This window comes from Tetranychus urticae, chromosome 1 (assembly GCF_039701765.1).
Source record: "Tetranychus urticae isolate SD_2017Ah chromosome 1, NJAU_TeUrti_SD_1.0, whole genome shotgun sequence".
Taxonomy (NCBI): Eukaryota; Metazoa; Arthropoda; class Arachnida; order Trombidiformes; family Tetranychidae; genus Tetranychus; species Tetranychus urticae.
This window is the reverse complement of record NC_142958.1, coordinates 7,398,502-7,410,077: the sequence shown is the minus strand read 5'-3', so window position 1 is coordinate 7,410,077 and position 11,576 is coordinate 7,398,502. Positions and strand designations below refer to the sequence as shown.

General features: G+C 32.0%; 1 protein-coding gene and 1 long non-coding RNA gene across 3 annotated transcripts; one reads left to right on the top strand and one right to left on the bottom strand.

Annotated features, from left to right (window-relative positions):
- Positions 1-34: 34 nt before the first annotated feature.
- On the top strand, positions 35-1,120 carry LOC112539402 (uncharacterized). The gene is made up of 2 exons (XR_003083235.2): positions 35-370; positions 495-1,120. It is a non-coding gene; the product is annotated as an uncharacterized LOC112539402 (long non-coding RNA).
- Positions 1,121-2,727: 1,607 nt separating this feature from the next.
- LOC107367220 (uncharacterized) lies at positions 2,728-11,526 on the bottom strand. Of its 2 annotated transcripts, none has more exons than XM_089269224.1 (8): positions 11,380-11,526; positions 8,959-9,026; positions 7,490-8,758; positions 6,781-7,394; positions 4,297-6,610; positions 4,103-4,195; positions 3,283-3,408; positions 2,728-3,180 (listed from the first exon to the last, which is right to left on the bottom strand). In XM_089269224.1, exons 2-8 carry the CDS (start codon positions 9,008-9,010, stop codon positions 2,903-2,905), a joined length of 4,746 nt encoding a protein of 1,581 aa, XP_089125350.1. In that variant the 5' UTR covers positions 9,011-9,026; positions 11,380-11,526; the 3' UTR covers positions 2,728-2,902. The 2 variants fall into 2 exon arrangements, with proteins under 2 accessions (XP_089125350.1, XP_015790386.2); XM_015934900.3 differs by having other exon boundaries at positions 4,309-6,610.
- Positions 11,527-11,576: the final 50 nt, after the last annotated feature.

The following is an 11,576-nucleotide window of genomic DNA, read 5'->3' as shown; positions in this document are numbered from 1 at the left end:
AAGGAGATAAAATTTTTACCTCTTATTCAACTTATTTGTAATGTTTTTTTTTAAGGTTGCTATTGCTTTTGTATTGTTGTCTGTTTACAGTTTCATCTTTTTCCTTCTTTGGGAAAGCAAAGGAATTTAATGGTTTAACTTATTTAACTTTTGCTAATCTTAATTCAATCATTGATTACTACAATTGTTTGTTTCTCCTGCTATTATCATAATAATTAAATTTTCAAGGGGAAACAGAAGGATTACCTTATTGTGTGTTTTGTCATTTTGTTTATGCTGTTTTCGTTTGGTTACATTTCAAGGGGAACAAAGTTAATTTTGGAAACATCTTCTAAACTGAGTCTCTAATTGGATTAACATTTAATTGAAAGTAAGTCATATTGACCATTAACTAATTCAATAGATTGGTAAATACAATTTACATTTACATATGATAACAATTAGATTTTATCCTCTCAACGCTTTTTTTTTCATATTTGTTTTCATAAAACTAGGTTTTCCCAGTAAACAAACTTGGCTTTTGTTGAATTGGATTGTCTCTCAATTGTCCTTCTTGTTGGTCACAAAATCAAGACACAAAGATGATTAACACAGTGTTGCTGGTGAACAATTGAGATATGCTTATCAATATAAATATTGGTTGAAATGGTCAATTCGTAACGACCAGGATTCAAAGACTAATGACTGGCAACACTTGATTCAGATGGTTTTAAACAATTTTCAGCTATAAAAGGAAATAATTTAGACGATTTACCTTTCAACTTTCTATCCGAGGTTAATTGAGTTATAAGACATGTGATGACTGCCCAAAAAATGCCGATCAATAATCCACCCAATGAGCTGGATACAAATGATGCTAAAGCCAGAATAATATCAGTTGCTCTTATGTATTCGGAGGTGGAAAACTCTTTCAAATTTTCGTATAATGTTATAACAACAGCATCTAAATTGTTTTGTATAAAAATCATTACCATAGAAGCAAATAGAAGTGATAATAAGTTGAAGTTTACATATAATTTACAATTATTTCTCAGTTTAACGCTTGAATCAATCAAGACTTTTATATCAGGCAAAGCAAAAGGTAATTGTTATATTAAATATTGAAATATTTATATTATTACAATTGTGACAAAATATTTTGTCTCTCCATTTTATAATATGATTTGGGTAAATCTGTACAGCCCAAAACAAATAGATTTCACCTTATATTTGTATATTTATTTGTTTACCTATTTGAGCTTGAGCAAGTCAATTTTTTTACACTCTTTCAAAGGTTAAAGTAAACTTAATTTGATATTTTTGATACACCTTAACAGTTAACATATCAAGAGGTAAATTGATTTTGTCTTTCACTTTAAGTTTGTGAATGTAGATTCAATTGAGTTTTGATTATTTGTAAATTACTATTAACTTGAAGTTATATGAACATTTCAAGGTATGATTTGATTGAATAAAGTCAAATAATCATGATATATTGATATAAATGAATAAAAAAGCTGGTGATAAACAAGCAAAAGAAAGGTTTGACTTCTTACCATTGAGTAGGGATTCACCAAAAACCAGGAAATATAAAGCTCGATTAACATTGACTTCCTGAAAAACTGATAAAACCTATTTTGTTTGTTGATTGTCATCAACATTGTAATGACCATCAATACCATCATTGTTTTATCATAAATAAAGACCAAAATAAATAAGTGAATTAGATTGATGAATTAATGGAATGGGATAAAGAAGAAGACAAAATTTCGTAAATAAAGTGTAAAATATCTCAAAGAGCTAAGCAAAAATTGTATCAAAAAATATATCCAGAGAGGGAAGCTAAATGTTATATAAGACAAGTTATAACAACGCCAATGATCAATTAATTGATTTGTTTGATTGCTGATATTTTGTAACCTTGTTTACTCTATTTTAGACAAAGGTTAACAATAAATAATGGGGATGATAATTTTTCAATTGAGTTTCAACAATAACTTACAGTTTAAGGTTTCATTTGAAAATAAAACGGCAAAGATAATGTAATACATTATTATTAACATTATATATTTATGATGAGGAAGGCTTTTTAAGACGTTTTTACCTTCAAACTATCAACAATATATAACAAATTGGTAAATTATGTTTCTCTATCGTTATTATTAATAGTTTATTATTGTTAACCGTTTTTTTTGTTTGTTGTCCCTTGTTCAATAACAATTTATTTTTAGTTTTTGATTTGAAAACTTACAGCTACTGGATCAACTGCTGACACGATTACTGCAAACATAAATATTTCAATTGTTGGAAGACTCAGTTTACCAAATAGTGATATTGTCTGGCTAAAGTAGATTAAATGAGAAACCAAAAGGACATTCATTAAGGTTCCCACAACGGCAAACATGATGATGGTTCCAACATTGCCAAAAAAGGATTGATGGTGAAGTTCATAGGAAGAGTCTAATACAATTGGTGGAAGTAAGACAAAATTGAAAAGGTTTGAATTGAATTCGGGTAAAACGGTGTTTTTAGAGGCAACCAATAATCCAACGCCGATTCCAAGAAGTATGAGAGCACAAGATTCAGGTATGTTTGAGAAGGCCTTGCGATTCTTGAAGTAAATAATTTTCACAATGGTGGCAGTTAAAAGTAGAATTGAAATGGAAAAATATTGACTCATTTCGTTCCATCTCAAGCTAAACATTGTGTTTGTTTTGGTAAGCAAAGTTAATTTTTTTATTCAGACACTGAAAATTTTAAATTTTTTTAATTATAATGACTGTAATATACATAAATAGAGATAGATAAGAGGATAACTGTATCACAAGATTAACATGAGTTTTAACTATTATGGGAAGAGAGGAAGAGAGTGTGAGAGAGAAAAGTGAGGGATAGTGCGTTCTTTAACTGGATTAACAATATATTAATTATCCATCTTTTGTACATTCTTTGAAGTGATCAACGAATTTTGTAATTGCTGGTGTTGTGTTTGTTCCTGGCTCGGATATTGTGATGTATTTTCAATGCTATTTTCACATTTGCTTGAATCCAAAGATTGTTGCCCATAATATGGACTCTTCTTGTCCTCCCCTTTTTCATTATCATCGCTATTACAGCTGTTACTATTACCATTTTTATTATTCATAATAGATGATGAGTTATTTTCATTGATTTTGGCATTCTCATTGTGTTCTTTTAAAGCTGTAAAGATGAAAGATAAAGACGAATTCAAAATTAATTAGCAATTGAAAAGGAGTGTTGAATTACTTTGAAACAGAAAATGCAAAAACAAATATTAATTACCGGAATTTGGAGTCATTGGTGTTGTTGCCATAAGTTTTTGTCTAACTTCTCGTATTTTTAACTGTAAAGTATGTTTATGCGGGAAAACATTGCTGTAACGCTGTTGAAATGATGCAGTTTCTTGAGCTAAAGTAGAAAGGAAAAGGAAAAAAAAGTAATTAGCTAAAAGTTAAAAAATATCAACTCATAATCGAGTCGAACACATCAATACAAGTGATTGATCATTACTGATCTTTCAACTTTCAACTTTTACTTGCTTTCGAGAATAAGTTTAGCTAAATTTGCCTTGTTTGACCTTCATTTTAAAACTCATTCAAAGGTCATTTCACCAACTTAAAAGTCAAATAACTAAACTATTGGTTCACAGAAGTATACAAGAGCTAGTAATGCCACAGGTTACTCTACACGCTACAAGTGAAATTGCTATTTTTTGACTTAAGTTAAAGACCCAATCTTATTATTGTTCATGTGAATAGTAAACTTTGAGTTTCTCAATAAATTTTGGATAGTAATTAGTTTTCAAATGTATATGTATCGATTTGTCAAATAATGTTATTGAATGTACACATGTTTAAATGACAGAAAGTATCAGAATGATTGATAAAAATTTGGGAAAAAACAATGATTCTGAAATTGTTAGACATTGAGCTCAAGTTGAAGGTTTTACGTTAACAGGAGAGTACAAATTTATACTGAATGCATCTAGAATTTTGTTGCAAAAAGACAATGAATTGATCACAATTCATTGAAATTGCAACTACATGAAGCTCAATTGAACAGCTTGAGAATGATGACGATTTGAAAAGTAAAATATAATTACCAGTAGGCCAGAAGCCACATTCATTGAAGAATTGCATCACTAATTGTCTTCTTTGATCGAGCACTCTTCGGTTAGATGATTTATCAATATCACCTGCAGGTTTTGATATGGTGGAAAGAAAATGAAAAATGATCGTTAATTAGTAAATACATTGAAAGTGATTAATAAATAGTATTGAAGGTAAAAAGCAATACCGTTTAACATACCTCCAGGAGTTTTAGGTGATTTAGGTGTCAATAGAGTAATAACATTCTTATTTTTTGTATACTCTGGCGTATTATTATTGGCACCATTATGAGTAACTGATGCTATAGCCTCACCCAAATTAAAATTAGGACCGAAAAATTTTTCTCCTGATCCTAAAGTGATTGGGTGATTTGAATTTGAATTTGAATTGAGATTGTTATTCTTTGGAATTGTCATGGATGATGTTGATACGGACATTGGTGAAGATGTTGGTAATGTTGTAGTGGATGTTGATGTTAGCATTGTTGCTACTGTTGATGCAATTGTTGTTGTTGAAGTTGAAGAAGATGATGACGAAGATGATAATGATGATGTTATCGATGGAGCATTAGATACAACAGGAATTGTAGTTACAGAATTAGAATTGAATGCAGTTGGTGTTGAAATTCCTGAAGAAATTGAACTACGCTGTTTCTTTCGATATGATTGTACAAATGCTGTCGGTGAAAAAGGTAAAGGAGTACTTGGTGCTGATGTTGTTAAATTTTTATCTTCTGGTTTAAATTCTGGTAATTGAGCAAATTGTTGGTCAAAATTTACTTCTTCTAAAACTTTATCCATAGCATCTTTATCAGCAGTGTCACCAATACTATCAGTATTAGTATTATTACTATTACTGTTATTTAATTTAATGTTAGCATTCATCATTTTCAAATTATCATTACCATTGGGATCGTTGTTTACCTTATCATTATCAACTTCATGATCAACTTTATTGTCAGTTATTTTTCCATCTTGAGTCATTGACAGTTTCTCCTCTTTGTTTTGTTGTGTTTGTTGTTCATTGTGACCATTGTTTGTACTCTTTTTTGACACATTAAATTCATTCTCATCCTCATTGCTATTTATTTTCTTGGTAGCTGAAGTATTTGTTGTTGATGTTGTAGTAGTTGTTGATGTTGGTAGTGGTGGTGGTAGTGTTAAATTAGTATTAGCATCATTATCATTGAGTTTGGCACTTGATTGAGGATCATTTGTATTTCCCGAAAGTTTCTTGTTTCGGACTTTACCCAATTGAGCAGGAGTGGGCGCTAAAACGAATTTTGGTTCACTTGTTGAACCATGCACTGTGGAAGGCGATAATATTGCAGGGGACGGTGGGTTAACACCAACATGAGATAGTACTATTGGAGTTAGTGGTGCAGTAAGTGGCTGGTAATGGTTGATAAAACTCATGAAAGGATTATATAATGGCAAAGGTTGATGATGTTTGTTAGCTATTTGCGAAGGAAGCGTTTCGTGACTCGTTTTTTTGTGGTGCGACGCAAATTGCAGCTGTTGGTGAGATGATGCACTTGGTTGATTTGGATTAGGAGAATAGGGATTAGCAGAACTTGGCAATCGCATTTGCTTGTGACCCTGAGGAGCCACTATCACGGGAGACCTTTGACTAACTTGAGAATATGGCAAGTTCGAGGCAGAAGTGTTTTCATTGTACGAAATAAAATTAGAATAAGACGTTAAAAATAGAGGTGAAGAAATAGGAACTGCTGATTCATTAACCAGTGAGAAACGTGAATGAGATGGCTGAGAAAGAACGTGCATTGGAAATGGCGACGCTGAACTTGTAAGTATGTCACTGCCTCCAACTCTTCCCACTGATTCAACTTGAGCATCTGGTCCGATAGTTCGAGCAGATTCATGAATTGAACTCAAGTTTTCTGCAGGAGATTTCGATAAATTACTTTGAGAAATGAGAGGCAGCAAGGAAGAAGAGGAAGAAGAGGCAGAGGACGCAGAAGATGCTGAATTAACAGAGTGAAGGCTTAAATCAATTGAAGAGGATTGTGTAGGTGTAACTGATGGCGAATAACTTTTAGCAGAAGAAGGAGTGCGAAGATCAACAGGTGAGCTGAAACGAACCGATGGTCTGTTTTCTCGAATATTGTCAACAGGTTCATTGTTGGAAGGTTCAATTTCCATAAGGGTTGAAGAATTCAAGACTTCTTCGTTTATTGATTTAAGGGCTGTAGATTTAGAATAGGAACGAGAGCTATTGACAGAGCTTGAACTGTTTTCTTCAAGTTTATCATCAGATTTAGACTTTCTCTTCACAGATTTAGAAACTGGCTTCTTTTTGTAGCCATCTTCATTTGTAAGAGGAATACTTTCATTCTCTAAACTAGAGCCTGGACCGGTTCCTTTGGAGCACCATTTCCAATTGGGGTGTTTCTTGAAATGAGCTTCTTTAACTTTAAATGCAAGATCGTTGTATTGATCTTTCTCTTCTTTTTTCAAACTATACCACCATTCACCGAGAATCTATAAATGAAAAAAAAACAAATGAGCCAACATAAATCAAAAGTATATGTAGGTAGAATACATCAATCAGTAATTAAATTGTATTGTATAGCAAAGAATGAAAAAAAGAAACAATTATATTGTTACTTGGAATTCAAGCAATTGCTATAATACTTGAAATATTAACTTACTTTGCTAACAGTACGATTATCACTGTTTGGATGGCGTTGATGAACTAAAGCTCTATGTCGTTTAGAAAATATCATAAATGCATTCATAGGCCTTCGGATATGTTGTTTGGATGTAGATTTACTCTTCTTTAAGTTTGCGTCATCGTCACCATTATCTCCATTATTATTACACGCTTCTTCACCTTTCAAATCTTTAGAGCCATCTTGTAATGCACTGCAAGATTTTGATCGACGTCGTGCAACAGATATTACATTTGACAATTTATCAATAATCATATTTGAGTCATCTTCATCATTTTTATTTTCAATACTATTTGAAGTAACGGTTGTAGTTTTCGTTGTTGTGGTCGTCGTTGATGACGATAATGATGTAAATACTTCATCATCTTCATCTTCTCCTTCACCTCCACCACCATCTACATCCAATATTTCATCTTCATCTAGGTCATTCTCAGAATCACTGAATTGTGGAGGTGCACTTCGAGGAGGTGAATTAGGTCCACTTGGTGATATATTACGGTGATAAGATAATGAGTGATTATTATTACTATTATGCCATGGAAATAAAGGCATTTCATGATTAGATGAAGATGTTACAGATGATGGCGATGAACCTGTTATTCAAATAAATAGATGAAATAAAGTAAAAATCAGTTAGATGTGAGTAAAGCTAAGTCATTATCATTGGTGAATAAATTTAAAAACTAACCATTAACACTATTCGGTAAAAGCCATTCTTTAACACGATGATCATGGTGATAACTATGAGTAACATGATTGTTACTATCCACAGTAGCATTAATGTTATTGGTGGCATTTGATAAATCATTGTTTATTTTATTATTATTATTATTATTGTTACCATTATTATTCAAACAGGATCTTGATTCTGCATTTTCACTATTCCACCTTTCTTCGATACGTCCTATGGAATTAGTCAAATTATTTCCGTCTATATGCAGCGCTTGCACGAAATGAGTTCCTGTTGGCATTCCTTTTGTGGATGCAAGGGATGATTCCGATGACAATTGTGATGGTGATGGTGAGTTTACAGATAATGTTGCAACAGGTAATGTTGTACTTTGACAACTTTGTACAGTATGGGGAGACAAAGGGATTGAATTTGGCTGTCCAAGGAAAAATGAGTTTTCATTACTAATAAGTCTAGCTGCCATTAGACCAGATCTAGCTCCAGCAACTAAGCTCAATTCATTAGGTTTAACAATAACTGTTTGGTTTCCCGCTTTAGGTGAGGTACGTAGTGAGATCAACATGTTGGCAGCTTCTGTCGTATCGAATGATGAAGAATAACACGAAGATGCAGTCGATGATGCTGTTGATGATGTTGTTGATGATGCTGTAGATGAAAATGATGATGAAGCTCCAGAAGAGGCCGTAGAAGCAGAGACTGATGCAGCAGCAGCAATAGAAACAGAAACAGATGAAGCAACAGCTAAATTAACAATTTTTTGAGATTCGGATGAATGCAAACTCAAACCATTCTCTCCGAATACTTGATTTCGAGGAAAATTGTTTTGAAGAGGAGATTTTGCTGTAGGAGTTATTGGTGGATTTGGCAATGGACTTGACACTGCTTTCATTCCTTTCATATCATTAGATACCGAAGATGTAGCCATGTTAGATGCTATCATACTCGATGATACTGTTACTGCACTTGGATTCCAACCAATAGTAGAACACCCTGGTGAATTTGAAGTTGACGATGATTTCATACTTAAATGTCTGGAGCAAAAACCTCTCCTCTGAGACTCTTTGGTACAATCTTCCTTCGAACATAATCTTCTCCATTGTTTACCATTGAATTTTTTACGGATTCCACTTGCTGAAGAAACAATGTCACCTTTTTTATATTTATTTAAATATACAAGAGCGATGTTATGTTCTGAAGATAGTGGTACATTATCAGATCCCGTTAAGCTCGTTTGGTCAGTTGTAAGCTCTAAAGGAGAGTTAGGAGCTGCCAGTGAAAAAAGTTGATTAGTATAAATCCGAAAAAAATCACACAATACAGCTACAAATGCGGGTTTGACCAAGACTTAAAGTTTTATTCATTTTTTGTTTTCTCTATTTCACGTTCTTTCTTTATGCAACGTAGGTGTCAAACGCACTTTTAGTAGCTGATTAGCAATTGAGTATAAAATAAATTTAGAAAAATACCTGAATCGATCAGATGATTAATAAAGCGAACAAGAAACTTTTTTGTGGCCATTATCAATGGAAGTTGACTGAGAGTGAAACAAAAACAAAGAATGTAATACAAGGGTGAAAGAAATTGCAAGTGAATCTCTGGTTTCCCACTGACTAAACAGTGGCTCCACCATTCAATCAGTGAGACTCCTATGGTTGAGGGTCCGTTGTTAAACTTCACCAAGCAAGGTAGGTTGAATAATTGTACTGTAACCGGTTTTTTAGTGGAAACCTGTTTTTTTTAAGATGTAAATTCTGGTCTCTTGCTTTGTTACTTTATGCACCTGGTTTAGGTATTTTTTAAACCTGGCTGTTTACTCTGAGTCGCCTTGTTAGGCCTTAAACTTACAAGACAGACAAAAATTCTGATCCCATTCAATAAACATAATTTAAGTCAATACAGTTGACAGTAAAGTACACAGACACATTCCATACCTACAAACACTCAGGTAGAATGTCGCCGGTAAAATTAGTGAGAAACTCGCCAATCGGAGCAACAAAGAGTTATAAAGGTTTATTACTTGTTCACAAAATTTGACCATTTTTTGTAATCCTCAAAATAAACAAAAGCTGTACTTTTTTTTGCTGCTTCAACACAACTTTGCATCAACTTTTACTCAATCAAATTTTGCAAGAATGCAATCATTTTTTTAATAAATTATCCCAACAATAAAAATTTAATTGAACAATTTTTTGTAAAACTTTTCATCCATTTTCAAATGCATTTGCATTTACTTTTGCTGACTATTTAGTAATCAACATTTTTTCACTTCATTCTGGGGTTACATTTTTGTGCTAAAATGGTTAAAGATGCTCAAAGTGTCCTAAAATGACTACTAAACTAGTTTCTTGTACAATTAAATTGTCTTGACCATTTTTACCTTTCTTTGTCTCGTTTTTTATGCAGTTTTTAGCTTTTGCAAATGCAAAGGTAACATTTTTTTTGTTACAATTTGATGAAAGTTTGATTGAAAAAAAGTGTAAATCATTTTCTTCATTCTCAGTAAGCTGCAAATCAATTGACATTGAATTGAGAAATGGTTACTCATTTGACAGATCTTCAACAAATCTGATTAATTGGTAGTACAATGAAACAAAAAAAAATCAAGTTAATTGTTGTCGGAGAAAAGAAGACAGAATTAGATTTAGTGACAAAATTTTCTGTTGAAATGAAAATTGTTCAATAACTCAAAGTTTATGATCATTTTGTGATCCTTGATTAGCAAAAAAAGATAAGAAAATAAATTTTCTCACTTAAGAGTTTAAGATGAAGGAAGTTTGTTTGGTGATGTAATTTGCAAATCAAACCTAGGGCTCGATATAATTTGCCCGGGTTCGTGAGATCTTAACTATCAACATTGACTCAACGTTTCCTTTTAGTTGGGCAGACAATAGTTCAATTGGATGACTGAATTGCTATGGTACATTCGTTATGTATTGTTTTTTTCCCTTACATTTGTTTCTCGTCCTGTGAGAAGATCAATTAGACATTACTTAACGTTCAACTTTCAATTACCTAATTGGATTAAATACATAATTTCCTTATTTTTTTACTTAAAACCTAAATATAGCATATTAATAAAGGTTATACCACCCAAAATTTTGTTTTAAATTCAACAAAAATTTGACTGAAAAAAAGAAATTGCAATTTAACTGAAAATATGCTGATGATGATTGCTTTGAAAATTGCATGTAAAGTCAACCCAAATGAATAAATGAGCAACCTTTTTTGTTTATTATGCAACATGTCATCATAGAGGTTTGGAATTGAGTTTATTCAATGATTGACCCATTATGGTCAGGAAAAATCTTACAAATAAATTATCGAACAATTCTAACATGGTGAAAATGGAAAAAATTGAGACATGTGTCATGTTACAATCATTTAACTAGTGTAATCTGACCTAAAGCAAAACAACTTATTTTCAGCCAACACATATAAAGCTAACAGGCTTGAAACAGATAGTATAGAAGAAGAAACTAGCTTTACAAATACAACTGGTAACAAAAATGTAGAGAATGTATAAATGAAAATTACAACTAATTGATGAAAGTATAAAAACAAATTGTGCTTCTTTCAACATTGGGTTGACACATGAGAAATGATGAAAAATATGAGACAAAGAAAGTGATAAGTAAATTAAAACCATAAGGAGGCAAATGAAAATCAAATTGAACACACACACAAATAAAGAATGAAGAAAATGAAGAAAGAGAAAGTGAAGAGAGTTGAAAGAGGAGAATGAAAGAGATTTTAAAGAGACTACCAAGAGAAAGAAAGAGAGAAAGAATGGAGTTGTTTTTTCAGGGTATAAAAAGCATACAAGCAATGGATTGACAACAATGTTTACAATATAAACCATGAAATATAAAGGTTATTTTGATGCTTACCATTTGTTTTGATGAATCCAGTTTCATTGAGGATAATCTCCAATTGATTTTGGATAATATTTAACATGATTAAGGTTTAAATTAACATTTTACTTTCAGGTTTTTAACTACATAAATTGATGAACATTATTCTGTGCAAAAGAATTTATCTTTTTTTATCTTCTAAGCGCCATCTTATGGATTTATACTAATCAAAT

Excerpts from the sequence above, each read along its gene's own strand:
- LOC107367220 (XM_089269224.1), bottom strand. The coding sequence starts at position 9,010 with ATGGCCACAAAAAAGTTTCTTGTTCGCTTTATTAATCATCTGATCGAT. Across the intron at positions 6,611-6,780 it reads ATAATCGTACTGTTAGCAAA|ATTCTCGGTGAATGGTGGTA; the intron begins GTAAGTTAATAT and ends TTTCATTTATAG. Across the intron at positions 3,409-4,102 it reads ATGTGGCTTCTGGCCTACTG|CTCAAGAAACTGCATCATTT; the intron begins GTAATTATATTT and ends TTTCTACTTTAG.